Genomic DNA, 27,831 nt, shown 5'->3' with positions numbered 1-27,831 from the left:
TGCATGCACTTTCCAATGCTTTTCGACACTGCAAACTGCCGCTGTGTCTCGCGTGCTTCGTCATCCCCAAGTGCCGAGTTTTGAAGGACGAAATCGCGCATCTTCCTTTGTTGCTGCTTGTTACCTCGCGCGTGAACGGTAAAAGGAAAGGCGGAGATGCCTTCTGGGGGGGGGGGGGGGGGTGGTCACCTGTTGGAAATATCTCGCGTGTGCACTCGCCGTTGCTTTGGTCGTATGTCAACCTTTTTGAGTAGGGCGTGCTTGTAGCCAAGGTCTTCGAATTCCGTGGAAATCTCTTTTCCTCTCCTCCAGCTGTGAGGCTCGTGTGTCTGTGTATTGCATCCGCTGCCGCGCCTCTGCTGCGTATCTTTTCCATTCCACGTCGACGGCGCTCAAACGCTGCCCGTCGAGTGCTCTTCTGAACAGCGACAGTGGCTTCGCTGTGAGGTGTACCCGCCAAGGGAAACCGCTTTTCGGAGATGAAACCCGAAGCGGGTTCGTCCTGGACTTCGCCGAAAAGCAAAGGCTGCTGCTCGTCGCAATCCTCCACTGCCGAATGACTTCTCAAGCCTAACGTAGCTGCGTTGATTCCAAATCTTTTGCGATTCTGTCCGCCGTGCAGCATCCTTCAGATCCAAGAAGCTTTTTGAGCTCTGTCCAGGCGTACTCGTTATCCATTCCGCGTTCTGTTTTCCCGGCGGCACCACTGGAGGTCTGACTCGCTGTCCAGGAAAACGGGAATTTCATCCGACAGGCTACTGGGGAAACACTCTAGGGTTGTCACTGCTTTTTCCTCTACCCTTGTCTCTCCAGTTCCCAGCGCCTTCGCCACGAGCGCTGCGTGTCGGCGGCAAAAGTGCGGAGCGAATTCTCTTTGTCCACACATTCCCAATGCTTCTCCACGGTGCAAGGGAGAGCCGGTGAGCGGTAGGTACGTTGCTGGGGGAAAAAGCACGAATGACAGCCCCTTTTTCGCGCTTGGGTGGAAAAAGGAAGCCCGTTTCCGAACAACTCTTCTCTGGAGTTTTTGACTGGCGGGTAGACGGTTTCTCGAAGACCGAGCTGGAAAGCCCGCAGGAAAACAGGTGCGCGTGGACTGCAGGCGTCGAGGCGCTGAAAACCCGTCCGCCAGTGTACATACACCTCACGTCCGACGGGTCATGAGCTGGAAACTGATCAACTGCGTCTCGGGCGACGTGTGGGCGTTGCCCCCTTCCCTTTCGTCCCCTCCATGCTTGCAGCCGTCCCAGGAGGGCAGTCCACAAGACGTCAACGAACGAAGACCGTCGGAACTGCTTCCACGAACCAGCAAACACGTCAGCGCCTCCCCGCCTTCGGTTCGCTCTTCTGCCGGTTCCTCCACTTCTCCAGCGTCTTCGCCGGGGCCTGATGATGCCGTCGACGCCGCATTCACTGTCGGGCGAAGCCCTCAGTGTGCCCTGAGAATTGCGGACTGCGGCGTGAGTCGTCTCCATGGGTGTTTTCGAGTTCTTCCTCCCTGTTCTGACAATGTGGTGCTTTCATCGCGAGACCAGCTGCCTCGTCCTCGCGGCGGGGACCGCGCGGCAGCTGGCGCCGCGTGCGGAGGACGAGGAAACCGAGGCTCCGGCCTTCACGTTGTTGGCCCCTCGGGCGTGTCAACTCCCTCGGAAGCCTCAAGCGCCTTTCTCCCTTCTGCGACGTCCTCTCTGTCTTCGTCGGTTTCCGCGTCTTCTTCCTGTGTCCGAGTGAAGAGAGAAGGTTTCACAGCGACGCGGCGTGCGCCGCCCCCTGCGTTGGATTCCGAGAACCTCGTCTGCTGGTCGACATCGCAGACCGGGCGCGTCTTCTTCGTGGATGTTTCGTCAAGCGGCACTCGCCGGAATGGCGTGCTTCTTCGCTATCCTCCGGAGCTTCGTGAGGCGCACAGAAAAGGCCGGCTGGGCGGAAAAAACACGGCACCCGCCGTGGCAGCGGAGGACTTGACAGGCGGGAGAAAGTGGTTTGAGCTCTTCGACGGAGACGTGATTCGCTTCGGACAGTGCCCCACCGACTTCGTTCTCAGATTCTTCCCCCTCGTCTTCTGTCTCTCGACTTCTTCTCTCCCTTCCTCGGTTGCCCCGCGGTGTCGCCGGCCTTCAGCAGCTGAAAGGTCCGACCAGGAGAGCGAGGCAGCGAGACGGCGGACGAGCGAGAGAAGTGAGGAGACAAACGAGGAGACAGCAGACACGCCCACGCTTAACGCGCTAGTTGAGCGAGGCAGATGGAGCGGTAAGTCACGCGCGACAAGCTCCCGTCGCGTCACAGTTTGTGCTTCTGTCTCCGAGGGACACCTGGACAGGACCTGTTTCGCGAGACACGGCGCATGCACGCGAAAAATGGGTAACGGAAACCAACGACCCAGCGTTTCCAGCAGACACAAAGGATCGGCTCGGGAGGAAAAACACGAGGAAACGTGGCACTGCATAGGCGGACACATCCAAAAACACTCCACCAGGGTTCACGTCCAGGCAATAAGTGGTCGTGGATGTCGCAGGCGCGTTGCCTGACACGGATTTCGGTGTCGGTTCTTCTCTGCATGCAGGCGCCTACTTCTTGGTAGACGAGTGGCATCCGGCCTGCTGCGCGCTCCTCGTGGGGGGACCGCCTCCTCTACCCAAAGCGCAGGTGCTCGGCTGCTTGTTGGCGAATCGACCGCTCCTCAGCCCAGCGTGGCTGCCGCCGCTTCGCCCAGAGAACTCGCGTCTGCGAACTCTCACGACGTCGGCCTCAGGCTCGCCGACCTCCGCATCGGGTGTCTCCTCACCTGCCAGAGGGCCGCCCCGAGGTATTTACCTCGCAAGTCGTCTTCTCGAGGAGGGAAGTTCTTCTCTGCAAAGTCTGGTGCCTGGGCCTCGTGGCGCAAAGCTCGCAAAGATCGGCACGGCGACCTGCGGCGTAGCCTCTGAGGCGGGGAAACCGGATTTGCAGTCCTCGCCTCTCCTCGCCTGGCTGTGCCGCAGTGAGTACGGCCGTGTGGAACTGTCCAGAGAAGCCGAAGGCGCGGTCGGAAACGCAGGAAGGCGCAGGGACAGCGAGAAGGTCATGTGCTACCCTGAGGCCGCAACGGACTGGCGCCTCCTCCTGCGAGAGAGCGGCGTTGCGTCGTGTGTGGAAACCGAGAGGGAGACTGTCTCCGGAGACAGCAAGGAAAGGGCGAACCGGGAAGGCCAGGCATCCCCGGGACAGAGTGGGACGCAGGTGACCGTCCTTTCCGACGCGGTTCTCCCCTCGGCTGTGCTCGGCAGCTCCGAGCTCTTGAAAAGCTATGCCAGGCAGCCGCTCCTGATTCCCCGCCAAGATCTCCTGCGAGACATGGTGTTCCTCGTCGCTTGCCCGCGGCCTGCACGGCGAGGAGGGCCAAGAGAAACGGGCGGCCGCGAGGAAGACGATCCAAAGAGGACACAGCGCGAAGCGCATGCGAAGGAGAACGACGACCGGACGGCTCTGCGAGAAGGGGAACCCTGGGGAGGCGCGGGGGAGTCGGAACACAGGGACACTCGCAGCGGGGAATCGAATTCGCGGCAAACCCCAGAGATCAAAAGAGACAGCTGCTCACTCGCAGACGTTCTGAGGTGAGGCACCGAGTCGACGGTTCACGTTTCCCGACCCTCGCAGTCTGAAAGAGCAGACGTTTCTCATATGCACAGAGAGTCTCGTCGACGCGATATGCCGGCCGCAACTGCGCGCCAGCTGCACTCTCGCCCCGCTTCCGTCCGTGTCCCAGTCGGCTGCTTGTACCTTTTTCCGTTTCCAAAACGCGTTCAGTCCGAACAAGAAACGTAGTCTGTTCCGAGGCTGTGCCTGGACCTCGCACGCGTGCCAGGCCGCGTGCTCGGCAACCGCGTGTTTCTGCCTTCGCTTGTCCTTGTGTGTTTCCTTCCGACCTTTCGCTTGGTGCGTTATCGACCCGTGCCCCGAGAGCTCGAACCAAACACACACCAGCGCAGCTCTTCCCTGTCGCTCGAGGATCCGGGGACCGGCAAACCTAAGGTCAACGTCAGTCCTCGTTTCGTGCCTGACGCGGTTTTTGTCTCTCCGATTTGTATCTTCTCCTTCCCGTCGCCTTTCAGACAAGCCTGCGCCGTCGTGCTCGACTTCTTTGCGGAGACGCCCAGACACACTTTGGAGCTTCACCGGAGAGCCGCGTCGTCTGTCAGCGGCCCAGCACCCCCGGCGGGAGTGGCTGCCTCTTCGCTCTCTGCCGACATGCGCCTCGCCTTGTCTGAGGCCTTGTCGTCCTCAGAGAGCAAGGCGGAGACGTGTCAGAGCTTTCCGGTTCGCCTCGCCAGGTGGATTTGTCGCGGGCTCCGTCGCGCGCAGCAGCCCCAACACGGCGGTCCCGCTGCAGCCGGTCTTTCGCTGTTTGACATGGTTGTCTCGAACCAGGAACCTCCAGAGGTGCCGCTGGAAGAAGCTTCTCCGGCTTCTCCTCGCCCTCTTGACGCTTCGCTTTCCGCCAGTTTCGTGCAATCAACCGAAACCGTCAGCGGCGAGCGGCGAAGGAAACGGGCCTTCGTTTTAGTCGTCCCCAGTGAGGCCGAAGCTTCAGTTTCCCGCGGGGACACAGAAACAGCAGATGTTCTGAGAGAAATCCTCATTTCCATGTATATCGCGCTCGCAGCTTACCTCTGCCCGTTCGCCTCCTCTCGTGCTTCGGTTTCTTCGCGTTCGTCGTCCGCGTCTTCTTCGCTGTCTCCTTTCTCTGATGCTTCGGTCGACGCTTGGCTTCCTGGCGGTCCGGTGATGAAACAGTTTTACGCGGCGGGGGAGGCTCCACCGATCTTTGTCTGCAGTGAGCAGCAACTGTCTCTGTCAATTCTTCTCGGTCGGTCTCTCTTTTCTCTGCCTCCGTCGGTCGCTCCCAGGCAAGGCGTCGACTCGTCCGAGCTTCTTTCCTCAAACTCGGGGCCTTCTGCCGCTTCGTCGCGCCCACGCCTGGAGTGCCTGACACGCCTCGCAGAAAGGGAGAGTTTTCGGCGTCTCCGAGAAGAAGCACGTGAGGACGCGCTGGCCGCTGTCGCTCCGCATGGCGCCAGAGAGAAGGCGCGCGAAGAGGAGAGGCAGGGAAGGGACGGCAAACAGCGACAAGAAGGCATGCGTACCAGAGAGACAGCTGAAGAGCGCCCACTTTCAATCGCGACACTCTCCAGGACGCCGGCATCTCAAATGGCGACAGAGCCAAAGACCGTCGATCTCACTCCTGCTCCTCGCGCTCTGTCTGCTGCATCTTCCCCGGGACTCCTGCCGTCCTCTGCACTTTGGCGTGCGTCGTCTCCTTCGTTGGGGAGAGAGACAACCTGCTGCGCAACTGAAGCGGAGAAGCCGGTGAGGCTCGTCCCGGTCAAAGGAGGCGCCTTGTTGAAGAGAGAAGGCGAGACGTCAACGGGCCCCGACGCTGGCGCGCCGGGCGAGTTCACAGACGTCTCCCCGGCCAGTCCTCGAGCTCCCTTCGCGTCTTGCTCCAAAGTCGCGTCTGGGGGCTGGCAGCGGAAGAGATCGCGAGGAAAGATGGAAAACGAGAGGGACGCGGAGCGCGGCGAGGCAAGAGGAAGAGAGGGAGAGGAAGCAGACGCGATTTTCTTCCGAGAGAAGCAGGCGCGAGAGCGCATGCATGCGCGTCTCGAGAGAGGGGAGACACGCGAAGAAGGAGACGGAACGCGCCCGGGAAATGTCAAACGGTTTCGGAAGAACCGAGTGTCTGTACCCCCAGGGAAAGGGGCTGCACGGGTTTCCCTCGCGCCTCTCTCCAGTCTCCAGCCCTACGGTTCTCTGTCCTTCGCTGGGCCCCCGGGCTCTCGTCCACCGCGCCGAAACGAAAGTGGGGAACACGAAGCGGCGAGTGCGTTCTCAGGACAAAGGTGCGGGCGGGGAGAGGAAGAAGGAAGGCCTCGAGCCGGCGGTGGGGCTGCCCAGTCGCCTCGTGGGAGAGACAGGAGACTAACTGTCACCGACGGTTCCTCCGGTGCCTTTTCTTCGCGGGAGGGGGACCGACCGGAGAGACAGGAGGCTCGCAGCTCCAGGGAAGAACCGGTTTCGGAGACAGCTAACTCTGGTCCGTTCGAAGAAGTCGAGGCAGGACGAAACTCGATATTCGGAGGTGCTGGAACCAAACGAAGAAGGCCGCGAGGGCGTGTGCCGTCAGCGCCGCAGAGACGGCAAGGGCCGTCTGGAGAGAGGCCGCGTGCCGTGCACTGGCGAGACACTGCGCTCGTGTTGGAAGAAGCTGAAGAGGGAGCGAGGGGGGGAATCGGCGGCAGAGAGGGATTGTGCACACAAGGAGACACAGAGCAGGGGCCAGAAGGGGGAGCACGAACAGAGGGTGCGAACGCCGGACGAAACGGCACAGAGGCGTTCCAGGGAGAAGACGAACGGAGCCGTAGGTCCTCAGGAGATGCCGACTCAAAGAGGCCTGCCTCGTCCCCAGAAGAGAAAGAAAATGCGACGGGAAGGAAGAAGGGAGACGTGACAGCTCGCGCACTCGCCTTCACAGATCCAAGAGATGATGAACACACATCTCGCTCGGATGTTAGGTTGCTTTCTGGTACCTCTGCAGAACCAGCGGACGGCAAGGCCTGCCAGCCTCTCGAGACGCAGATCCCGACCACAGAAGCGAGGAGAAGGCGTCGCCTTCCTTGGCAACAGAGATGAAGTCGTTTTAAAAACGGAGACTCCATTTGCATTTACATGCCTATTATTTCTAGGATATTACATATGTAACCCCCAGAGGCATACACTGTGCCGATCTACATGCATATATATATATATATATATATATATATATATATATGCATGTCATACAGCGACGGAGGTTAAAATGCAGTTTTTGGAAGAGGAAGCAGAAGGTGGCGGCAAACAGCGACATCGACGAGGGAAAGAAAAGAGAGTGAAAGACGCAAATAAGCAGCGCCGGTACTTGCTGGTGGCCTCGCGACAGTCTGACAGCAAAACTCCAGGGCGAGGATTTCTGGGCTAAGAGCTCGAGCAACGGATATGTACGTTGATACATTCATGTCCCGGTTTCGGGTTTTCGAGGAGGATACGAGAGCTAGGACCGCGATAAACAAGTACATATATATATATATATATATATATATATACATACATACATACATACATACATACATACATACATACATACTCAGCGGTCTGCCTGTGAAAAAGCGGGATCTGTATAGAAATCGCGTCTTTTGCTTGTCGACGTCCCGCTGAACACCTTCACTTTCATCGCTCTTGTCAACTCGCACACGCGAAAACAGATCTTTTCTTTACTGGGGTTTGGCCGCATCTTCTCGGCTTCTGTTTTCCAGTGTGCAAAAACAGACACGCCGCGTACCTGGCTTCCCGTGGGATGTTGCCGAGCTGGGCCACAGCGAATCGGCACAAACATCTGGCTACCTGCGACAAGATCTTTGATACGGGCCATATATATATATATATATATATATATATATATATATATATATATGCGTTTATCTCTGTATGCATGTATATATATATATATATGCATGTATATCTATATATGTAGGCATATACGGTGTGAGGTCTGTGTAGGAAAAGGCGAGGACATATTGCAGATCTCTGCTTCATTCACTGAAGTGTAATAAGAGGAGTCGTCCAAAATGAGGCAGAGGGGACGGTTCAGTTTCTTTTCTACGCGCCCGCCAACCGTCGGTCACGGTATCGGTGCGTCACCATTCAGATGCCCTCACCATTTTCCTCCGTTACACATGAGAACTAGGTGCATGTAAATGCACACATATCCATACCTATTGTAGTACTTCACTCTCATCGACACGCAAGCGTGTACATGCATATATATATATATATATATATATATATATATATATATAGCACGGAGAGGCGTATGTAGATACGCATATATATATATATATATATATATATATATGTCTTGGAGTGAGAGAGAGTCTTTAGACGGCTTCCGACAGTCAGCGAGTATCCGGCAATTTTGCCTTCGGCATCTCCCGCGCAGACGCGGCCATGTCCTCTGGACTAGACACATTTCGCTGCACTGTTCGTTTTGTCTAAGCAGTCCCGACCGTCCACACACGCCGCGGCTTTCCCCTTCCGGCCACAAACGTTTTGGGAGTTTCGTCCACTCTAACGCGAGGGACGTGGGAGGCAGAGGAATCTGAATCGGGCGTGCGGCAGAAGACGCACTGTTCTGAAAGAGATGCGATTGTGAGGCGTTCACGAAAAGCCGGATTTACTGAGTGTCGCAGTTGGCGTTTTCGAAAAGAAAGTTCGTTTGGTGAAACTGCAAAGTGAGCGCTTCACCGGAACACCATTCTCTCAAGCGAAAAATGCCTTTCTTCGTAGGTTCGCAGGTGCCGACAAATGACCCAGAATCGTGTTAACGTTGTCGCCTGAGGCAGTGGTGTTGTCCAAACACATCTGGCGTGAAAAGTCTGACACTGTGTTGCGTACATCGTGCCTTTCCTTTGTCTTCCCTTGGGATGACGGCATCCTGGCGACTGGGCACGAATGCAGTGGGTAGAGTCGCGTTGCTACCAGAAAAAAACCCAGACGCGATTTACGCCGGCATCTCACCACCTCCGCCTTTCCCATTGCGTGACTCACTCTTTCCGCCAAAGACTGCAAAAAGACCCAACAGAATACACGTCTGCTACAATGGGAACCCCGCCACGACCGCCTTCCACTTTCGTCAACGAGGCCAGCTCTTACTTTGTTGTGTGCGGCCTATAAGCCGACTGCCAATAAAAAAAGCTGCAGGACATCCTCCGCGCGGGCTCTCCCTTCTAAAAAAAAGTCGATGTCCCACGGGGACGATCGGCGGACACCGCTCCAGCGCCGTCTCTACCTACACCCCCCAGCGGCTCGGAAGCCGATCATCCACACAGAATTGGTACCGTCACCCCGTGAAACGCGTGCACACATCGCCTGCGGCACGAACTCTACTTGTGGGAAAACCGAAATTCCAGAGCGCCATACACCGCGGGATGCTGTCCCTGTCCCAGTTTCTTCCCTAGATTCCCCGTCAAGAAGACAGGACTCCACCAGCGAGCATCCCTAGCGATTGCTCTTCGTGTAACGCCTGCAAAAAAGACAAATGTATCGCCAGACATATATGCAGACTGCTTCCGCTTCTGTCGCTTCTCTGTGCTCCATATCCTGTATAACAACCTGGGAGTCTCGCTCCCTAGTCTGTCTCTCTAACGGCACGCGGTGCTGGGCGACTTCGTCCCTCTCTGAACCTTCGATGACCGCAACGAGGAACAGGAACGACGAAGGCACACAGGACCAGGAAACGTAGTGTGACGAAGAAGTTAGTACCCCTTTTCCCTCTGTCCTAGACCGAGCCGCGTGCACAGGTACACGTCGAGCCCCCACTAAACCCTCTGGGTCCGAGCCTTCCTCCGGAACCATCGCGCTCGGGAATCATCGCGGAAACACCCCATCTTCCTCGCATGCACATTCGCCGTCACTCGTCCCCCACGCGCGTCGTCTGGTGCCTGAGCTCCTTCAGCCGCGGCGCTACACAAAGTTTCGACTGCAACGAAACTTTGTCCTTCATTCGAACTGCGCCTCCCATAGCAGCCGGTTCGCCGCGACGTAGTCGATCACTCGGGTTTCCGAGGGTTCGCCTCGCCGCGCGGTTCTCGAATCGTCTGACACTGCCGCCCCGTCGCACGAGCGCCTTCGCGAGTGCGCGCGGCGCGTGGAGCGCGCCGGGGCCGAGCCAAGATTCTGCCTGCGGCTGCCGGCGTCTCTACAGAGATCGGGGCATGTGAGGAGAGGAGAGAGAGACGACGTCGAGACCGGCAGTTGCGACGAGGCCGCGGCGTGCACGGAAGCCGACGGCCGAGTCGAGGAACCCCCGAGCGGCGCTGTGGAAGACGCCGCACCGTTGGTGCGGCTTTCCGGCGACGCGTTTGCAGGACACGCGAGAGGAGCCGAGCACGGTGGAGAGGAAGGCGACGCCTGGAATGGATTCACGGCATAGGACGAGAACGTCGCAGGTGGGGACCGCGCCGCGCCCACGGAGAGAGCTAACGAGGACGACGGCAGCAGGTCTGAAGGAGACACGGGCGGAGACGCCCGCGTCGAGACCGTGATTCCGGTCCACGAAGGCGAGCCTCCCCCTGCGCCGCTTAACCAACTGGAACCTACGGACCCGTCCGAGGAGGCGAAGGACGCGAGAGAGGAGAATCCTTCCCCGCTTCGGCTGCCGACGCTCGGCGCGAGTCCCGGCGCGAACGTGTCTCCGCTGAGGATGGAAGAAGAATCCGACAAGAAGGACGAGGTCGCCGAGAAGGAAGAGGACGAAAACGAGTAGATCGACGCGGCATATCCGCGAGGCCCAGAGGAAAACGAAGGGAGGAACGCGTCCAAGTCGTCTCCGCTTTCGTCTTCGGAATTCGCCCCTTCGCGCCGCTGGCGAGGGGACACAGCGGGCGTTGCGAGGCAGATCGTCTCTTCGTGATTGTCTTCGTCCCTTCCCATGTGTGGCGCGGCGACAGGCGCCCGAACTGTCCAGGCCATCTGCCCCGGTCTCCCGGGGCCTCCGCGCACACTGTCGGCTCTCAAGCGTTCAGGCGACCTGGAACTGAAAGCTGGCTGGCAAGTCGGCGTGCGGCTGCGGAGTGCACCCAGATCGACAGATCGGTAAACTCCCCTCTCCGCGCGAGTCTGATCAGCGCGACTCCGGGGAGAGACCGGGGAAGGAAACGCGGGGTTTCGGGACGGTGGAGACCGGGTGATGGCGAGGAGCTCCTGCATGCGCAAGCGCTTCTGTTTTTCCGTCGGCATCGACCATGAATGCGTATCAAAGCGGCGGGCATCTGGCCCCGCGCCTTGTTCGCCAAGCGGCGCACAACCTGGTCTGCTTCCTCGCGCTTCTCTTGCTTCCTCCGTGCTTCGCGTGCCGTCTTCTCGCGAACAGGCGCGCCCCACACCGAGCCGACGCACGGGGCGCTGACCGTCGGGGGCCCGTGGAGACCGTGCAGACTCGCCGAGATCGCGAAGCTGAGAACCAGCTTGCCGCGCAGGCACGCGGTTCTCCCCAAAGTCGGCGCGGCGCGCGTCAGAGTCCCCCTCGTCTGTTCCCTTCTCCGCCCAGCCCTGCCGCCGAACAGGCGAAGCTGGGGCGTGTTCCCGATCATCTGCTTTGCTGTCCAAGGACGAAGACGACGAGCAGCAAGAAAGGGGGAACGACGTCGAACAGGAAGCGCGAAAAGGGCGGGAACCTGTCCATTGCACCGGCGAGGCGACGTCCGCCGACAACGATGTGGAACACGACGAGTTTCGCCTCCCATAGAACGCACTGGAGGCCGCCGGTTTCCACGACCCATCAAGCTGACCACAACTCCCGCTGTCGGCGCTGAAAAAAGTAGCGTTTGCCTTCCCGCTAAATGTCTCTGCAAGCTCGGGCCTTGGGCCCTCGCTAAAGTCGACGTCTTGGTCCATTTGCTCTTCCTTCGTTTCGGCCTGGCGTTCCCCTTCAGAGCTCTTCTCGGCTGTGTCTCCTTCGGGCCTTCGGGGCCAGGTCGGCCGACAGGTTTCGCGCGCGTTGCGTTCCGACGTCGTGCTCGGGACGCTCTGGCCCCCGTCCAAGCCGCCACCGGCAGTTCCCCGGCCCGAAGGGACTGCCGAGCCTGCCTGCGACTGCACACTCGCCATCACTCGCTCACATACTCCGTCCCGCACGCGGCCAGGAAAACTGCTCTCTCGGTCTCCACGTGGTTTCTCGTCCGCCGGGCGCCCTTTAGCGAACACCGAGGGACCGTGGAGAGGCGACACCAAGGCGGGAGGCGTCCCCGCGAGCGGCTTATACACGAGGAAATCGGGATGGTTTTCCGGGGAGTTGCTATTCAACCTGCATTTCTTCGCAAGAAGTCTCGTGAGAGCCGCGACGCCCGCGTCAGAGTCGCGTTGGTCTTGACCAGATGTGTCTCCTTTCCGCCCCGCTTCATCTTCCACCGGCGCTCTCTTCCTTCCTCGGCCTCTTCGCCCCGACGACCACTGTCTCTCAGCTTCCCCACACTTCGGAGACAGCCCCTTCGCTGGCACGAAGTCGCCGCTCCCCTCGACAAGCCTGGACTGGTGCGCAGGCGTAGGCGAAGAAGACGTGCAGAGGGACGACGCCAGGGATGCTCGCGAAGAGGCCGGGCAAAGCACGGGCGAGGAGCCCGAGGAACCATTCCCCCCGGCCATGTCGAGAACGAAGGACTCCAGATCCTCTCCACGCCGTCCCTCGGGGAATCCACACCAGCGTAACTCCTCAGACGCATTGAGCCTTTGCGGGGGCCGACAATCATCGTCGTCCATTTCTCTGTCGTATCGCGGGGAAAGAGGCTCGCGGAAAAACTGCGACGGGGAGTAGCCGTGTCCCTCACACCGGGCGCCGCAGAGAGTCCCACAGTCGAGGTCGTCCTCCTCCTGCGGACATCGGAACCGGCGAAAGGTCTCTCGCGTCCTGTCGAGCTCTTTTGACGGAGCGGCGCTCGAACCCTGGACAGGATCCGACGGCTTCGACGCTCCCGGGTCGGCCGCCGCCCGAAATGGGGGCGGTTCAGAGCTCGCCGAAGGCAGGCTCGGGGCAGACGCGCTGGCCGCCGGTGAAAAGGCCGCGCCGAGCTCGTGGGCCCCCGTCTCGGGAAACCCGACGAGAGCGGGGACAGACGACTCGGAGAGCATCGCAGGCTCCACCCCTTCCAGCACATGTGAACTCAGAGAGAGGGAGCCTGTTTGGTCTGAGACGACCCGCGAATGCGTCTCAACTGCGAGCGACTCCATGCGCGTCAGCCAGCAAACACACGTGCAGACGCCAACTGGCGAGAAGACACTCACGCATTTACATGCAGAGACGTAAATGCGCACGAAAACGTAGGAATCTACAACATGTACCTTGGGACGTATTCACGCGGGGTAAGATCTGGTTTCGAAGCATCCCTAATGGATCCTGCTTGCGCCGTAGACAGGGACGAGCAGGAGATGCGTGCACATGCGGATGGAGACCAGTCAACAAGAGATAATCGGCAAGAGAGGAAAGAAACGGCCGAGAGAACGCGAGACACCCTCTTCCAGGCTGACGCCACTACCGCCTACGTGTGGCCCTCGACAAAGTCTTCTGTGCCTTTCTCTCGTCTCGAACGTTCTGCGCTGCTTCTTCTTTCCCAACAGAGACGGGAACGGAAGACAACGAAGCCGTGTCTCGGTGGAGCTGCCTGGCCTCACAGACCGCGACGCGCGGCGCTCGAACGCCACCGACAGAAAACAGACAAGACGGCTCTCAGGCTCGGAAAGCCCCACACAGCGACAAAACAGAATACCTTTTTTTCCGCCTTTTTTGGGCTGTACAGACGCAACGCGTCCAGCCCCGGGTCTCGGCTTCGGGCGTTCGCGTCTGAGAAGACTCCAAAGCGTCACCTGACTGACAGGAGGAGAGCACCTTTGCACGAGGAAAGTGTGTTGAGAGAAGCAAAAGGGAAGGACGAAGTCACGCAAAGGCTGGACCCTCTACGATGCTGGGCAAACTGGCCGACGCAGGGACAAGACGGCAGCCGAGTTGCGATCAACCTCTTGCAGCAGGCAAGGCTCTTTCCCGGCAGCGGCAATCCACCCTTGGGAACTGATGTGTGTGTGAAGCGAGTTGCCTGTGGCCTCCATGGGCGCTCTCCAACGCGCGACACCGCACAACCTGTCTCCGCCCCAGCAGTCTTGAGTTTCCACTGTCCAAAAACTTGTGCGCAGAAAACCCCGGCCGTCACGCCACGTCTGCGGAGAGTCGCGCGTGGGCGTTTGTGTCTCTCAGACTCGCCGTTTCTTCTCGAGAACAGAACGAACGCCGCCGGGAAAGGGCCCAGTGCGAGCTCGTCGCTGGCGAAGACCGGAGCCGCGGAGCCACGAGCGTCGGCCGCGCAAGGAGCAAATGTCTGTCGCACTTGCTGCGAGGGTGGTTAGACGAAAAAGTGTCACGGAGAATTGAGTCACCGGTCCCACGACGTCCGCGCGTGTCGAAGGTTTCGGTGTGTACGCGATCGCCTGAGGGAGAGTTGGGACGAGCGCGGAAATCGCGAGACGCCTCAAAGAACGCCTTCGGGGAAACCGCTTTCCGATTTACCGCAAATCGAACCTGGGAAGCGACTCCGTTAACGCCAAGCCGCTCAACGGCTGAGAAGGAACCTGAAAATCCCAAAAAACGGGGAGACGCGTGCGCGCGCATTTCTGGATGGCTAGTGCGGCCGCATAGAGAGAGAGGCGCATATATTGAACTGGTAGAAAAATCCGTGACGCGAGAATCGTCGCATTTCCCCTTCTTTCGTTCATAGGGCCCCGGCCTCGTCTATCCCGGAAAACAGACACCAGGACAAGAGATGCGACGGGGGACTCTCCGATTTCGGAGACGAGCTGCAGATGAGAAACGCCGGTCGGCGTAAGAATCGATCCTCTGGGAGAAAGCTGTGTCCACACAGAGACGCAAGGCCGTGCTAGATCCAGCCGGGAGAGAGACCCCGAGTCCCCTTCGCGCGAGACCGTCGATCTTAAAAGGGGCAAAACGCGGGTGGACTAGAGGGCTTCACACCCCGAAAACGCCAGGTGTCTCGAGCGCATTTTTTTCTCCAAAAAGAATAGAGTCGCTTGTCATGGACTGTGCGCATGCGCGGCCGTCTCCCTCCTCGAGAGAGACACTGGTTAAACCGCAGTTCTCAGCTTCCCGTGGTTTTCGGCCGCAAGACTTCTAGAGGAGCGCCAGCCTCGTTGGAAAGTTTATGCGGAGCAAATGAGCGGCATAACGCTCGATAGCTCCTCGACAGGATCTTCACTCGAGCCCGCAGACGCGCGCGCGCGCGCTTCGCGTTGGTGCGCGCTCCCACGGCACACATACCTCAGAAAAAGAAACGCTCCGAGGCGGCATCGCGTCCCTTGTTTGGTGTCAAGATGACCACTTCTGCACGATGGTTTGCTTCTTTGGCTTCGAAACAGCGGCCACGTGCCGCTAATGCGGAGCGTCTCCCTGATTTTGTGGGGTGTCTCCAACATAGGAAGATATAGCTACGAAGGCGAGCGATTGATTCGCGGGGAAGCAGGGATCGGCAGTCAAGTTCGGCACACGACACAGGACGTGGCCCAGAAATGACGATGGGAGAGCAGAATCCCTCTGGGACACGCCAGGTGTTACCAGGCAAAGTGGAGAGCGGCGTCGGGGGTAAGCGCCCGCACGTCTACCTAAGCCCAACTTTTTCACCGAGAGGCGTTGATCACCAGTGTCAGGGACCAGCTGTGCTGAGATTCTGTGAATTTCTGGCTCCGCATGGGGTTGGTGTTGCTGGTGTGTGGCTGTATTGGGAGAAGGATAGGGTCGCAGCTTTAGACGCTGCCGCTCGCGTCCCCCGGCGAAGATGCCGGGAACAGCCGTTCCCGCTCGCAGCCGCGAATGGAAGGTCAGGAAGCATGCAGAATCTCCCCAGTTAGAGAGGGTTGCCGTCGTTTCAGGTCCATTGAGTGGAGTACGCGGTGTTGATTCACAGGCAAAAAGAGACTGGCACCAGAACTGGTTTCAGTTCCAAGTTCGGCTAGAGTTCACTCACAGGAAACCACATGCGCGCGATCTGCGTGCGGCTGCGGAGTTTTAGGACGGTGGGTTGCCGGCGGAGTTAGCTTCGGTCAATAGCAAGTGGCGTATCTAGTTCGTCGCAAGATTCGAACTTCAGGTGGATGCGCCACGTGGACACGGCGGAAAAGCGCTGCAACAACCCCGACACAACGTTACAGAAGGACGCATCAAAGGAAACTGATAAATGCTTTTGTCCACAGCAGCGCCGTGACACAGTTTTTAACACGGTTGTGTTTACTCTAAGTTGTTCGATATTTCTAGTGTAATCTAAAGGTAAATTTTCTCTTGAGTTACTCACTTCGTGGCGCGCCTCTCCCCTTCCAACGGTTCGAAAAAAGTATCAACTGTCGATGGACTCCTCGGCCAGACATCGATACCGGAACAGATGCTGGGGAAGTAGCTTTATTTCCCGTAAACGTTTCTCTAGCAGTAAATATGGAAGGCTATGATGGATGGGATGCCAGTCAGGTACCCACTGAAACCAGATTCCAGGGGGGGGAGGGGGGGGGAGGGTAAGGTACACCAGTTTGGTGTGCTTTTGGAGCACGGTGCCGTCGTTCAGAACGATCGAAGTTTACCCTTGAGATGGAGACGGGAGGCCTGCTCTCCGCTGACCACGCAGTGACTTGCCTCTACGTGCGAATGTTTAAAACTAAGAAGAGGAGGTGACTCCGCGTCTTGGTGAGTCGCATACGCGAAGAAGGGAATGTCGCCAGCGAAACGCTCTAATCAGTCGTCGCGCGTGTGTCATGCCCGCTTGGCCACGTCGATAAAAACATCTCTTCCACCATTGATCTACCTCATCCGGTATGGTAGGAAAGACCAAACGTTTTGGCGCCGGGAACGCGAAACGGCTGCGGCTGCTTCGCGAGATAGGTCGGCTTTACGGAACCACCGTGCTTTGGAGCAAGACCTCCGCGTAGCTGGGACTGTGGTGTGAGCAACCCCGTGAAAGGCTTTCCCGGACACCAAAACAAAGACACGGTAGGAAAGCAGGAAACGAGCCACTTCCGTTTCGTGTTTGCGTTATTCGGACTTGCCAGCAACGCCCTGGATCCGCTGCCGATAGCCACTGCGCAGAGGTCGTGTCTCTTTGGAACCTCGTCCAACCGCTAGTCACAAAAGTACATCGAAAGGAAGGCGAGTTGCAATTCTCGCCTCCTTAGGCACTTTACCACGGCGACGCCCCTAGTAGGCGAAGTAACTAGTCGCAGTAGACTGCCGAGTGAAATTCAAGATTGAATGAAGAGAGAAGGCGTCACAGCTCTGGGAGGAAGACAATTTCGCGAGGAACCGTCTCTCAACGCCCGGCACACAGGCGAACGCTGTGCCGCCTTCTTTACGACGCGACACGGTTTGCTTAACGCGGGATCCGGTTTCTCCGAAGAAAATTGTACCTCTTTGATTTTTTCTCTGAGTGACTGTTTTGTGCCCAGTGGCGAAACCAAGCTGGTGCGGAGAACCGTTCCTGTGGAATCGGGTTCGCGTCGATGACGCGCCTTCGGAAATTCCCGAGTCACCCAGCCCCCCCCCCCCATGCGGGCGGTTTTCTCATGGCAGACCTGTGGGAAAGAAACGACTCATTCTGCCTTGGGAATTCCGTCTTTCGAGCGGAATTTGAACGGCTCCTTTAGGCTTTAGGGTTTTTCCCGTCTCACATGGCGTTGAACCGCTCCAGCCACCCTGCAGGCTGGCCTGATTCCAAGATCTCGTCAACCTGCTGGGACGGCCGCTGTCAAGTTGCGCGTGGATTTCGAAGTTACCTATTTTACCAGTCTTGTCCGGCGAGGACAGGCTGTAGGCATGTAGATGTGTAATTTTTTCCTCTCCGCAAGTCCGCAGTGCTGTGCGCCGTGAGTCCTTCCGCTTGACTCGTTGTCGCTCCCCGGCTCTCCGCGGGTCATCCGAAATTCCCCCAGGCCAGCAGCGTCATTTCTTCTGTACTTTGGTCCGAGTCTGTCCATTTCCTTGTTCGTCTGACAGAGAAACTGTGGAGACTACGTTCCACAGGCCAGGTTCTCTGTTGAATTAGGTCTTCCGAGTGTCTGTACACTCGCCGGCAGTTCCTGACCGCGAGCACTGAGCGACGAGAAGACGAGACGCAGCGCGGGGATTCGCTGCTTTCGGCGTGTCAGTGGAAGTCGACACCTGACAGGAGATACCGCTGGCGGCAGAGCGCAACATGAATTTTCGAAGGGAGAATTGACACGAGACAAGCGTGGACGCGACGAGCCTTGAATACACCCAAGCACCCACACAGTGTGGAGTGAAGAGCACACGGGGGGGAGAGATTTTCCCTACATACCCTGCACAACTATAGCGCGGGGACGAATACGTTGCGACTCCGTCCATAGTCCCAAAGGTTTTCAGAGATGCAGACAGGTACAAAGCCCCTCCCTGAGGCGTCCTGTAACAACACAGGACAGTCGGATTCTGGCGACGAGGCGTACACACCAGGCACTTGCGGCCCAGCACGATCTTCGTCGCCATCGTCAGCGTCTCCGTCGGCCATGTCTGACGCTTCTCGTTGCGTGGAGGGCGGTTCGAACCTCGCGTTTTCGTCCGTCCTACGTTCTCAGCTCAGTTATCTTCACATGAGTCCAAGAGACGCCGTCCGGGCGTACGTTCTTCTTCGTCGGCCACCCGACGACCTAGAGAGCGCCTCTTCGCTCCGGGGCCGGCGACCTCCTTCGTCTGACTCGGCTCGTTCTGCGGCGAAACCGGCGTCTCCGAGTGTCTCCCGTTCTCGCGACAAAGAGAATCGTCTTCGGCTCCAGCCTCTCACTCCTGCGGAGGAGAAGCGGTTGCAGGAGGGAGCTGTCACGTCCCTCTCGTTGAGACTGTGCAGCGGTTCACTCCACATTTTGCAGTTGACGAAACTGCTTCGGCGGTTCACTGTCGACGCGCCTTCCAAAGGCACAATGGAACCGGCGAACCCCGCAAAGGCCGGACAGGGAGACACGGAAGGAGATGCACTTTTGAGGAAGGCCGAGCCGTCGCCGGGAGACGTGCACGACGATGAAGACGATGCGGATGGGCTCGACTCGGGCGACGACGAGGCGTCCGGTGCGCCGAATGCCTTTGCTCGTAAGGCGCAACGGAGAAGGCGCGCCGCCCTCCTGCTCGGCGAGGTTCTGCAGCGCGTCCCGTCTCTCCCTCTGTCTGACGCGGTCTCTGCATCTCCTGTGTCTCCTCCCACTGCCTCGGCTAGGGGCTTGAGCCCAAGGACGAACGCAGGAATGGCGACGGAGCGCCTGGAGAGGCGCGAGAAGAACGTGGCAGGGGCCGGTAGCGGCGATGCGACCCCGCGGGAAGCATGTGGGGCGCAGACGTCGTCTTGGGTGGAAGAGCACGACACCCTGTCTGAGCTTGTCGCCTTCTGCCTGGAAAACATCAATGACTGGTACGTAGTCGAAGGCGCATGCACCGCGTTGCTTGCCATCCTGACGCATCACCGAACGGCTTTGAAGAGCAGAAGGCTTCAGCTGTCTCTTGACAGGTCGCCTTCTCCGTCTGAGCCGGCTGCATGCCGTCCATGTGGAGATCCAGATGCGGAGCATTCAGAAGGGGAAGCGGCCAGCAGCTGTTCGCTCGCAGATGGACAGGCCACGCCAACTTCAGAGCGCGCAGGCGAGCGCGGGGGCAAGCGAGAAGAGGCTGAAGATGCTGGAAGAGCAGGAAAGCCACAGCAGCAGAAGTTGATCCAGACGATTTTGCGTCGGGTTTTGGTCGATGTCCACGCCCCATCCTTCGCTCAGAATGTGCGGCAGTTGATTCTCCGTCTTATCCTGGCGCTGCTGAGAGATTTCGAGACCGACGTTGCCGCGCTAGCGACGCGAAAGAGAAACGAAGGCGGGGTCGATGTTGTCACAGCTGTCTGTGCACAGCTGGAGGGGGAGAGAGATCCACGGTGTCTTCTGCTCGTCTTCGAGATCGTCTCCGTCCTCGGGTCTAGACATTCGTCGATCATGAAACGCGCGGACCTGGAAAATGTAGTCGACGTCGCCATGACGTACTTTCCTATCTCCTTCAACCCACCAGCGAACGCGCCCATGCCTATCACAGGTAGGTCTTCTCGTTTCTCGTCAGTCCTTCAACAGCGCGAGTGCTTCCCGCTCTCTCTCTCGCCGCCCTGCTGTTTGTCGCGCTCTCTCCCGTCTCCTTCATCTCATGACGTCTCCTCGAGTCGCTCGCTTCACCGCCCCGTCTTGTGATCCTTTGCGCTTTCCCCTCTCGCTGAGCACGCGTCGCTTACGTCCCGTGCTCCTGGCATGGACTGCCTTCACCATTTGTACATCCCGGAGCGCGACAGGCACGTCTCTATCTCTGGTTGTCGCCTTTTGTCTCTGCTTGCGCGATCTTCCTCGTGTGGGGGGTCATACCTTCTCTGTGTGTCATGGTGCCTTGCGTCCTTATCTTGACGTCTTTTCTTGGGACCGAGTGTATCGCGTTCTCGCGCGTTGGCGACGACGGATGCGGAGCACAAGGAACGGCGGCTCTGACGCGTCCCACCCGTGTTGCTTTTTCCTGCTTGTTCGCGTGCTTGGTGGTTCACATGCTGATTCGGTTCTCTTTCTCTGGGCCACGTTCTGCGTGGTGTTTCCTGTTTTCAGAAGCCATGCTGGTATCGGCCTTCCACAAGGCTCTCACGGCGTCCCCACTGTTTTCCTCGTTCGTTCTTCTCTACCTTATGGACGCTTTAGCGTCAGCGGGCGACGAAGACTTTCAACAAACGCTGGAGGATGTAAAGCAAACGGCCACGGCTGTCCTGCCTTTCTTTCCTCCTTCTGCAGTTCTCGCCATTCTCCAGCCTCTCCAGGGGTTGATGCTTCAGTCGTGTTTTGACGCGCCGAGTGTACATACACCTCAGCTGGTTGCGCTTTGGGCCCTCTTCCTCAAGCGTGCTTTGCAGGTGGAAGACGCGTTTAACGCGGAAGAGAGCCAGGAACCACGAGAAAGAGAAGACGAAACTGCAGACGAAAAGACGCTTCAGGACGGCAAAGCCGCACAGGGTGAAACGCCAAAGAGGACCGAGGATGACCCGGCAGCGGAAATCCTTGGTGCGTCGTTGGAAACCTGTGGCGAACCCGAACAGCTTACTTCCTCTTCGGCTTCCGCTGCTTCATCTCGTTCTGGGACCTCGTCCCGGTCGTCTGCAGGGTGTCTGTCTCAAGTTCGTCTGCTTCTTGAAGAGCTCTTTGCCCCGCTGCTGGACCCTCGTCAGCCCACCGGCGGTCCCGCGTGCGTGGCTGCGCGTCAATTTCTTCTGCGGTCTGCACTCGCCTCAGCCGCTGTCTGTCGAATGTCTTTGGAGACGTGCATTCTCCCTCTTCTCAAACTCACCCTGGCCTCCTGTCCCTCTCCGTTTTCCTCTCAAACGCGCAGAAAAGGCAGCGGACAGACGCTCGCCCAGACAGAAGAGACTTGCTCACCGCCGCAGGGAGGCCGTGGGCGGTGCGAATCCGCGTCGCCCGTCGATGACGCGGCCCCGTCTCCGTTTTCCACCCAGGGAGCAGGAGACCCAGGGCGAGCAAAGGCGGCATCAGACGGAGAACAGGGCGAACCAGAAGCCAACGGTTCACACGAGGAAACCGACCGGGCTAGAGACGAAACCGGAGGATCGAGAGTCGGCGCCGTGTATGGATCAGACGGCCAAGAAGAGGAGGAACTGCAGAGCGCGTGGGACATGGCTTCAGCGCGAATCGTTTCGACGGTTCACACTGTCGAGCGCTTCCTCACGACATGCATTGCTGCTGGGCTCCTAGCGAACGAAGTCGCCTGCCCCCCGACAGACGCCGGTCTTGTTCTTCTTCGTCTGCTTTCCCTCTTTAGGAGGGCGCGCTGTCACCTGATCTTGCGTCGGCGAACCGCCACGTTTCCTGTCCTGTTCCAGGCCATCGCCGAAGTCGCCGCTCTCCCTCAACAGCTCTTGGAATTGCGAGAGGCGACCATTCGCTTGTTCGCCTCCGTCCTCGGTTTTGTTTTAACTGGCCCCGCGAGTGCCTCGTCTCCGGCCTCGACGCTGTACAGCGCCGACGCGCGAAACGCCCGCGCGCTTCGTGGAGCGGCAGGGGGACAGACGGGAAAGCGAACGGGCGAGGGCGAAGAGAATCAACCCGTACAGGCGCGGGCCAACACCCAAGGCCCCGGGTCGCGGACGGAGACGAAGGTTATCGACAGCGAACAGGCGATGGCAACGCGCCGGAGCGACGGTGAAGCGGATACCGCAGACGCGCAAAAGAAGGAAGACCAAGCGAAGGACCAGCAAGAGAGGGAAGAACTTGAGGATGCGAGGACGTTTCAAGAGTACTGCGTGAGTCACTTGGAGATGGCAATCCGCCTCGAGGGCGTCTCGTCGCTCGTGACCAATCCCTCGAGTCTTGTGCTTGGCCTCCTGCGGGCACTGCAGCAGGTTCTATTGGCGAGGAGAGAAGTCTCACGTAAATCTTTGTCGCTGTCTCACGTCCTTGAAGGGATTGCTGTGGAGCGGAACAGCGCAACAGAGCATTCGTCCTGCGTGCTGCGCTGTGGGAACGACCGAAACAACCTCGAAAGAGATGCAGGCGGGCGCCGGGTGTCGGGATCGAGTGAATGTACACCTGAGGATAGCGCCAGTGAGGCGGGCGTCCCGGCCGCGAGCGCGAGCGAACCGAACACGGCAGGGGCGATTCGACGCGAGTTTGCGGATGAGCTTTCGTCTCTCCCCGCGTCGCTTCTGCCGCGCATCCTCCCCGACGACGCACGGCGGAGCTCAGGGGAGTGTCTCTCCGTCGATGAGTCTCTCGCCACGTCGCTTTCGCGAGTCATTCGGGAGTCGGGTACGGCTCTTCTGCGCGAATCCCTCCCCTTCTCGGAGAGGAAAGAAGGTTCCCGTTCTCTCTCCTCGGAGACGATTCGGCCCGTCCACAAACGCCACTCCGAAAACAACGTCGTGGGTCCGTCTTCACTTCTCTCTCTTGTTCCAACGGCGGTGTGCTTAGAGATCTCTCTCGCCATTTCTGCTGTCCTTCTTGGTCGGTCTAGCTGGTCTCCTTCTGCCTTCGCGACGCTTCGGAGCCGATCGGGTCGCGCGCCCTTCCTGCATTCCTCGCTCTTTCTCACTTCCGTGTCTCCCCCGTCTACGACGCGTACACTTTCCACTGGTCCTACGTGTCCGTCCTTGTCGTCTTCGACAGTTCGCCCGTTCACCCGCGGCGCATCCTGCGACAGACGAGGCGAGAAGGCAGCGGGCGCCGCGTCTGCCGCGCCTGTTCCCGGGACAGAGGACGATGCGTCTTTCCAGGATCTCCGAATGGAGACACCTGAGGGGAACTCGACATCCACCGCTGGAGACGAGAACGCGCTGGATGAGCTACAGCTATCCATCGCCGCTCTGTTCGTTGCGAGCGCCGCGCAGGCTGCGGGGACAGCTCCTGCTTCTCTCCAGGAGCGGCGGGAAACGCCAGACACGAAGAAAGAAGAAAGGGAACTGAGAGAGACTCCTGGGGTCGCGGCGAGCGTTCTGCGCACGGTGACGCAGTGCGTTATCGCCTGGCTTCGAATTGCGCAACTTTGCGAGGCCGCGAGGGCACGTGAAGACGAAACGAGGCACACCGTGACAAGGAACTCGAGTGAGGGACGGGAAGCTGGCGAGGAGCGAGGGGCGAGGACCGATCGCAGCCACGCGCCAGCAACCGAGGGTGTTTGTACAGCGGCGCGAGTTTTGCGAGACGCAATGCCTTCTTCAGAGCGCTCGTTGGCGTTCCCAAGCTGCGGGCCTTCGCGCTCCGGCGCCGGTGAAACGGCAGCTGAAGACAAACAATGGGCGCCGCATGCCCCGTTTGCAAAACTCCTCCTAGCGCTTCAACAAGCAGTCTGCGCGGCTGACTCGACGCCGAGCGCGCCTTGTTCTGATTCTCTTCTTCCTCACTTGCGCTGTCTTGTCGATCTCCTCCTGCACACCTTGCCTGCCGGGGAAGCAAAGGCGCTGGGCGTTTCGCTTCTCTCTCTCGCTGCCGGTCCGGCAAAGTGCCAGGACAATCGCGGCGAACCAAAGGAGATGCAAACGACAGACGCAGAGAGAGGCGACGACTGCATCCTTCTTCTTGCCCCTGCGGTCCTGCCTTTCCTCACCGAGTTCTGGGATGCGGGGGACTCGGACGTTCCAGCGCCAAATGCCGCAGAGACACCGAGAGAAGTAGAGGGGCGGGCTGGGAGCGATTTGTCGAGCCTCTTAGCCGGCATTTTGGATCGGTGTATTTCTTTGACAGACATGCGCAGCACTCAGGTGTCTCTGCTGCTCTCTCGCGACCCCTCGACCGTTCCGCCTCGCCATCGCTTGGAGGAAAAACGACTCTCGGAGAAGGCCGTGCTCGAGGTCGTCGAGGCTCTTTTGTATTTCGCGCCCGACGCGCGCACGCTGCGGCGCTTGCTGGCCTCGCTGGACGCAGGCGACGGACCTCGGCGTGGCGGCGAGGACGCACACCGCGAGCGGGAGGAAGAACGAAGAGCTCGATCCAGATCCTCATCGTGCTCCCCCGCGGAGCGGTCTCCGGCGCCATGGGAACGCGAGGCCCAAGCAACTCTGTGGAGACAGGCGACAGTGAAGATGCTGTTTCTTCGCCAGGAGAGACATGCATGTGAGGAGGACTTGGCATCTGCTCGGTTGCGGGAACTTCTTCTTCCGGTGTTCTCGCCTCTCGACTCTGTGGGCAAAGGTCGGTCTTCTTCCCCGTCAACAGCGTTCGATGCTTCCCTGCCTTCGCGGCGCCGCGGCGAGGCGTTACCTGGGGCACTGCCCGCACTGTGGCGAGGCCTGTCTTCCTCGCTGGCTGTTGCGCGGCTCCTCGGTGACCCTATAGAACGAACGACACAGTTGCTCCGCAGAGAAGGAGAATGCGGCGAGCGGGATGCTGACCGCCGCTGGCTGGGGAGGAGGGGGGAGTCGCGGCACGGCGAAACTCAAGCGCGAGCGACAGACCCGAGACGCAACGCGGGACTCAAAGAGGGGGGACGCGGCGGAAAGGACAAAGGGGAAGGAAAGGCGAGAAACGAAGAGAGCGACGTTCTTCCAGGTCTTCTTCCGCTGCTGCCTTGTCCTCCTCCATCGGTTGCTCGGAAATCAAGGCAGAGAGAGCCGAGCACGGCGCCACAGAGAGAAGAAAAAGAGCGCGAAGTGCGGAGACGCGGTTTTGGAGAAGCCGAAGAGGAAACGTTTCTTCATTTCCACCTCGCAGATATGCCGCTCAAGTGCGTCGCGCGCCGGGTCCTGGACGAGGCCAGCTCAGCTGTCTGTACACTGCGTGGGCAGCTCGTAGCGCGGGGACTCGAGGCCGCTTCGCGTTTGGCGTCCCCCCGCGAGACGTCCCCTTCGCCGCTACAGGTTCTTTTCCCGCAGGCGTGTCGAGGCGGGGAGAACGCGACTTTTGTTTTCACGTTTCGCGTCCGACTCGCGACACTTCCCGCCGCCGCGTGTCTCGCTCGCGCAGCCGCGTGTCTGCCTGTTCCGAACACCCTCCTCCACGGAGTCGACGACGCATGCACTCGCCAGGCTTCTCCCAGTGCGCACTTGCTGGCGTCCCCCGGCGTCTCAGGCATTCCGCAGCCGCAACGTGGTCTGCTGGCCACCGTGGTGTTATGGGCCATTTCGCTGTACTTCGCCAACCGGGCGGGTCTCCCTTCGCTTCATCCCCTCACGCGCGGACTGCTCCAGGCCGTGAAGGCGAGCCGGAAAGCGCCGACTCGCCGAGGGGGGCGGACGAGCGAACCGGAGGACGCCGCCAGGTGCGTAAGAAAGGCGACATCCCGAGACTGCGGGGTAGAGGCGGTCGCCAGGGACAACGCATCGTTCGCTCCCGGAAACGGCGGTGGTCTCTCTGGTTCGGACGCGTTGTCGGACCTGTTCTCGGAGGTGACCTCGCCATCCGGTATTCGTCAATTTGACAGCTTCCTCTGTGCGGTGGAAGAGGCCGAAGACGTTTTGCTCGCCTCGACACTTCTGCTGCTGCTCTCCGCTCAGCGGCGGAAACTGACCCTGCGTGGCGTCGCCTCTCAGCGCGCAGTTCTCGCTGCGTCGCCATCCCCGTCTGCCGTTGCCGCGGACGCGCGCGAGGTCGGTCAGGAAGGAAGCGCACGCGCGCTCGCTCCTCGTTCTCGCGGCGACGCGGAGACACTGGGCCAACGCGACCGGGAGGCGCCAGTCGCCGGTGCCGGTGCCTCGGGCCAGGGAGCGCGTGAGATCGGGGAGCGGGAAAAAGTTCCGCCCGAGGCTGTTGAGAAAGAACACGGCAAGGGCCGAGGGAAAGATATGGGGGGACGCGAAACCTCTTCGGGTGGCTGCGCGGGCGCGGCAGACAGCTCGCATGCGCTGGAAGAGATGGAGTTGCAGTTTCTGGACCAGTTCGTGGACCGTATTCTTCCTTTCCTCATCGTCGTCGCGCAACAAGGCGGCCGAGAAGAAGTGGAGGAAATGGACAGACTCCGACGGAAGGAAAGCCATCGGGGGGGTTCTCGGCGCTGCGCGGTGCCAAAGGGAGGCTTCGCCGCGCCCCTTCTGCGCCTGCTCGCCCTGCAGGCGATCATCAATTTCGCCGACAGGCCTCTCGGTGGCGTTCTCAAGATGCAGAAAGAGGTGAGGACGCCGTCGCAGAGAAACGGAACAGAAGCTAGAGACATCAAGGCTCGAGACGCAAACGGGAAAAACGACGCCAGTTGGTGGTCCCACGGTTTCGCGTGAGAGTCTCTCCGCCGCACGTTTTCACTAAAGCAGCACGCCTGGAAACTTCTGCTTTCGTCATTTTCCAGAGCTCGGCTGCTCGCCTCGCCACTCTGCGCTGTCTGTACACTGCGTGCGGGAGTCACTTCTGGTGCGGCCGCCTCTCGCGTCTCAGGTGTCTGTACACTCGGCTCCGCTGATTTGGACGCTTCCGGGCCTTCTACGCCAAAGACAAACGTTTTTTCATGACGTCGAATCAAAGGCTGGACATGGTCGTTATTTGGGAGACCGAGCTGGCGAGGCGTTTTCAGCCGGTCTGTGCGAGTCGGTCAGAGAGCGACGTAGTCAGAGCAAACGATGCTCGCGCATCGCCATAGAGCGGCGATCTATGGAGAGGCGGAAGGCTGCCGACAGAATGCGTCATGGGAAAGTGTTTCGTCTGTTTTTTGGTTCTGCTTTCAGGTTATCGCAGGAGTTTCCCCCGCCCTGGACGACCCCGTACGCGTCGTCAGGCGAGCGGCCGCTGTGTGCAAGAACCGCTGGGCAGTGTTCGAGTGACCGACAACGAGCACGGCAACTAAAGCGTGGCGCCAAAGGACAGAGAAGCGGGAGGCCGAGACACAGAAAAAGCGATTTCTTCCGAAGTGTTCTGCAGGTGTACTCTATTTTGTACCTGTCGAGGCAGGTTCTCGTCCCTCTCGTTGACATGTGCGTTTGAACATGCAGCCGTTCCCACCGAGTTGTTGACCCTCCGAAGAACGCGTACCATATCTGCTTTTCCCCCTTCCTGCCGTCCCCTTTCGTCAGACATCCACATGTGATCCGCTGCCGTCGCTGCGTTGTGTACCCCCGTACATGCGTAAATGCGCATCAGCGGGCAGATGTGCTTTTACACAGATGCAGGTATGGCCTCAAACGCTTCTTTGGTGATAGTCACCCCGGTTTGTTTGCTACCCTCCAATTTGTTCGATGATGGCCGCAAACGAGGATGGCTGCATGCGAAACCGTATACGGCTAACCTCTTCTTGCACATGGCTTCGATTGCCCTCATATATACCTCAGGGATGCCGTTGGCTAACACCCGAGGCGATTTTCCCAGATGAACGATTCAGGAAGACGGTTTCTGGTCCTGGAAGAGGCGACCGTGTCCTTTTCTGCGTTGCACGTCTCTCGCATTGCATCCCTCCCCGTGGGTGCGGTTTAAGAAAGGCCGCTGAGACGCTCCAGTGCGTTCAGAGGCTCGTGGGGCTCCGCGGAGTTCCTGCGTTAGGCGCTTCTTTGCGATTTCATGTCTCTCTTGTCGATAGCGGGATGCCGAGTTTGACTGCTTTTCACCACGCCTGTGGACTGCAGTTCCCGAGAGGCACCCATCTGCGTCTCAGCCCACATCGGCCGGAGCACAGGTCATTGCCCATGGCAAAAACTTCTGCGTTGCCACCAGCCTTCGATTTGCTCTGAAGCATTTACACGTAGGCGTTTTGTATATATATATATATATATATATATATATATATATAATGTA

General features: G+C 59.2%; 3 protein-coding genes across 3 annotated transcripts; 2 read left to right on the top strand and 1 right to left on the bottom strand.

Annotated features, from left to right (window-relative positions):
• Positions 1-1,160: 1,160 nt before the first annotated feature.
• On the top strand, positions 1,161-6,680 carry NCLIV_005650 (conserved hypothetical protein; the record flags this gene model as incomplete). Its single annotated transcript, XM_003880075.1, has 4 exons — positions 1,161-2,250; positions 2,564-3,593; positions 4,092-5,879; positions 6,575-6,680. The coding sequence occupies 4 exons, from the start codon at positions 1,161-1,163 to the stop codon at positions 6,678-6,680; spliced, it is 4,014 nt and encodes a 1,337-aa protein (XP_003880124.1).
• A 2,890-nt stretch (positions 6,681-9,570) lies between these two features.
• NCLIV_005640 (conserved hypothetical protein) lies at positions 9,571-12,696 on the bottom strand (the record flags this gene model as incomplete). Its single annotated transcript, XM_003880074.1, has 1 exon — positions 9,571-12,696. The coding sequence occupies one exon, from the start codon at positions 12,694-12,696 to the stop codon at positions 9,571-9,573; it is 3,126 nt and encodes a 1,041-aa protein (XP_003880123.1).
• A 5,514-nt stretch (positions 12,697-18,210) lies between these two features.
• On the top strand, positions 18,211-26,867 carry NCLIV_005630 (conserved hypothetical protein; the record flags this gene model as incomplete). Its single annotated transcript, XM_003880073.1, has 3 exons — positions 18,211-19,681; positions 20,230-26,225; positions 26,772-26,867. 3 exons carry the CDS (start codon positions 18,211-18,213, stop codon positions 26,865-26,867), a joined length of 7,563 nt encoding a protein of 2,520 aa, XP_003880122.1.
• Between the last annotated feature and the right edge of the window lie 964 nt (positions 26,868-27,831).

The sequence above is a fragment of the Neospora caninum genome, chromosome II (assembly GCF_000208865.1).
Source record: "Neospora caninum Liverpool complete genome, chromosome II".
NCBI lineage: Eukaryota > Apicomplexa > Conoidasida > Eucoccidiorida > Sarcocystidae > Neospora > Neospora caninum.
Note: the sequence above shows the minus strand (reverse complement) of the source record. Positions and strands in the feature narration are given on the sequence as shown.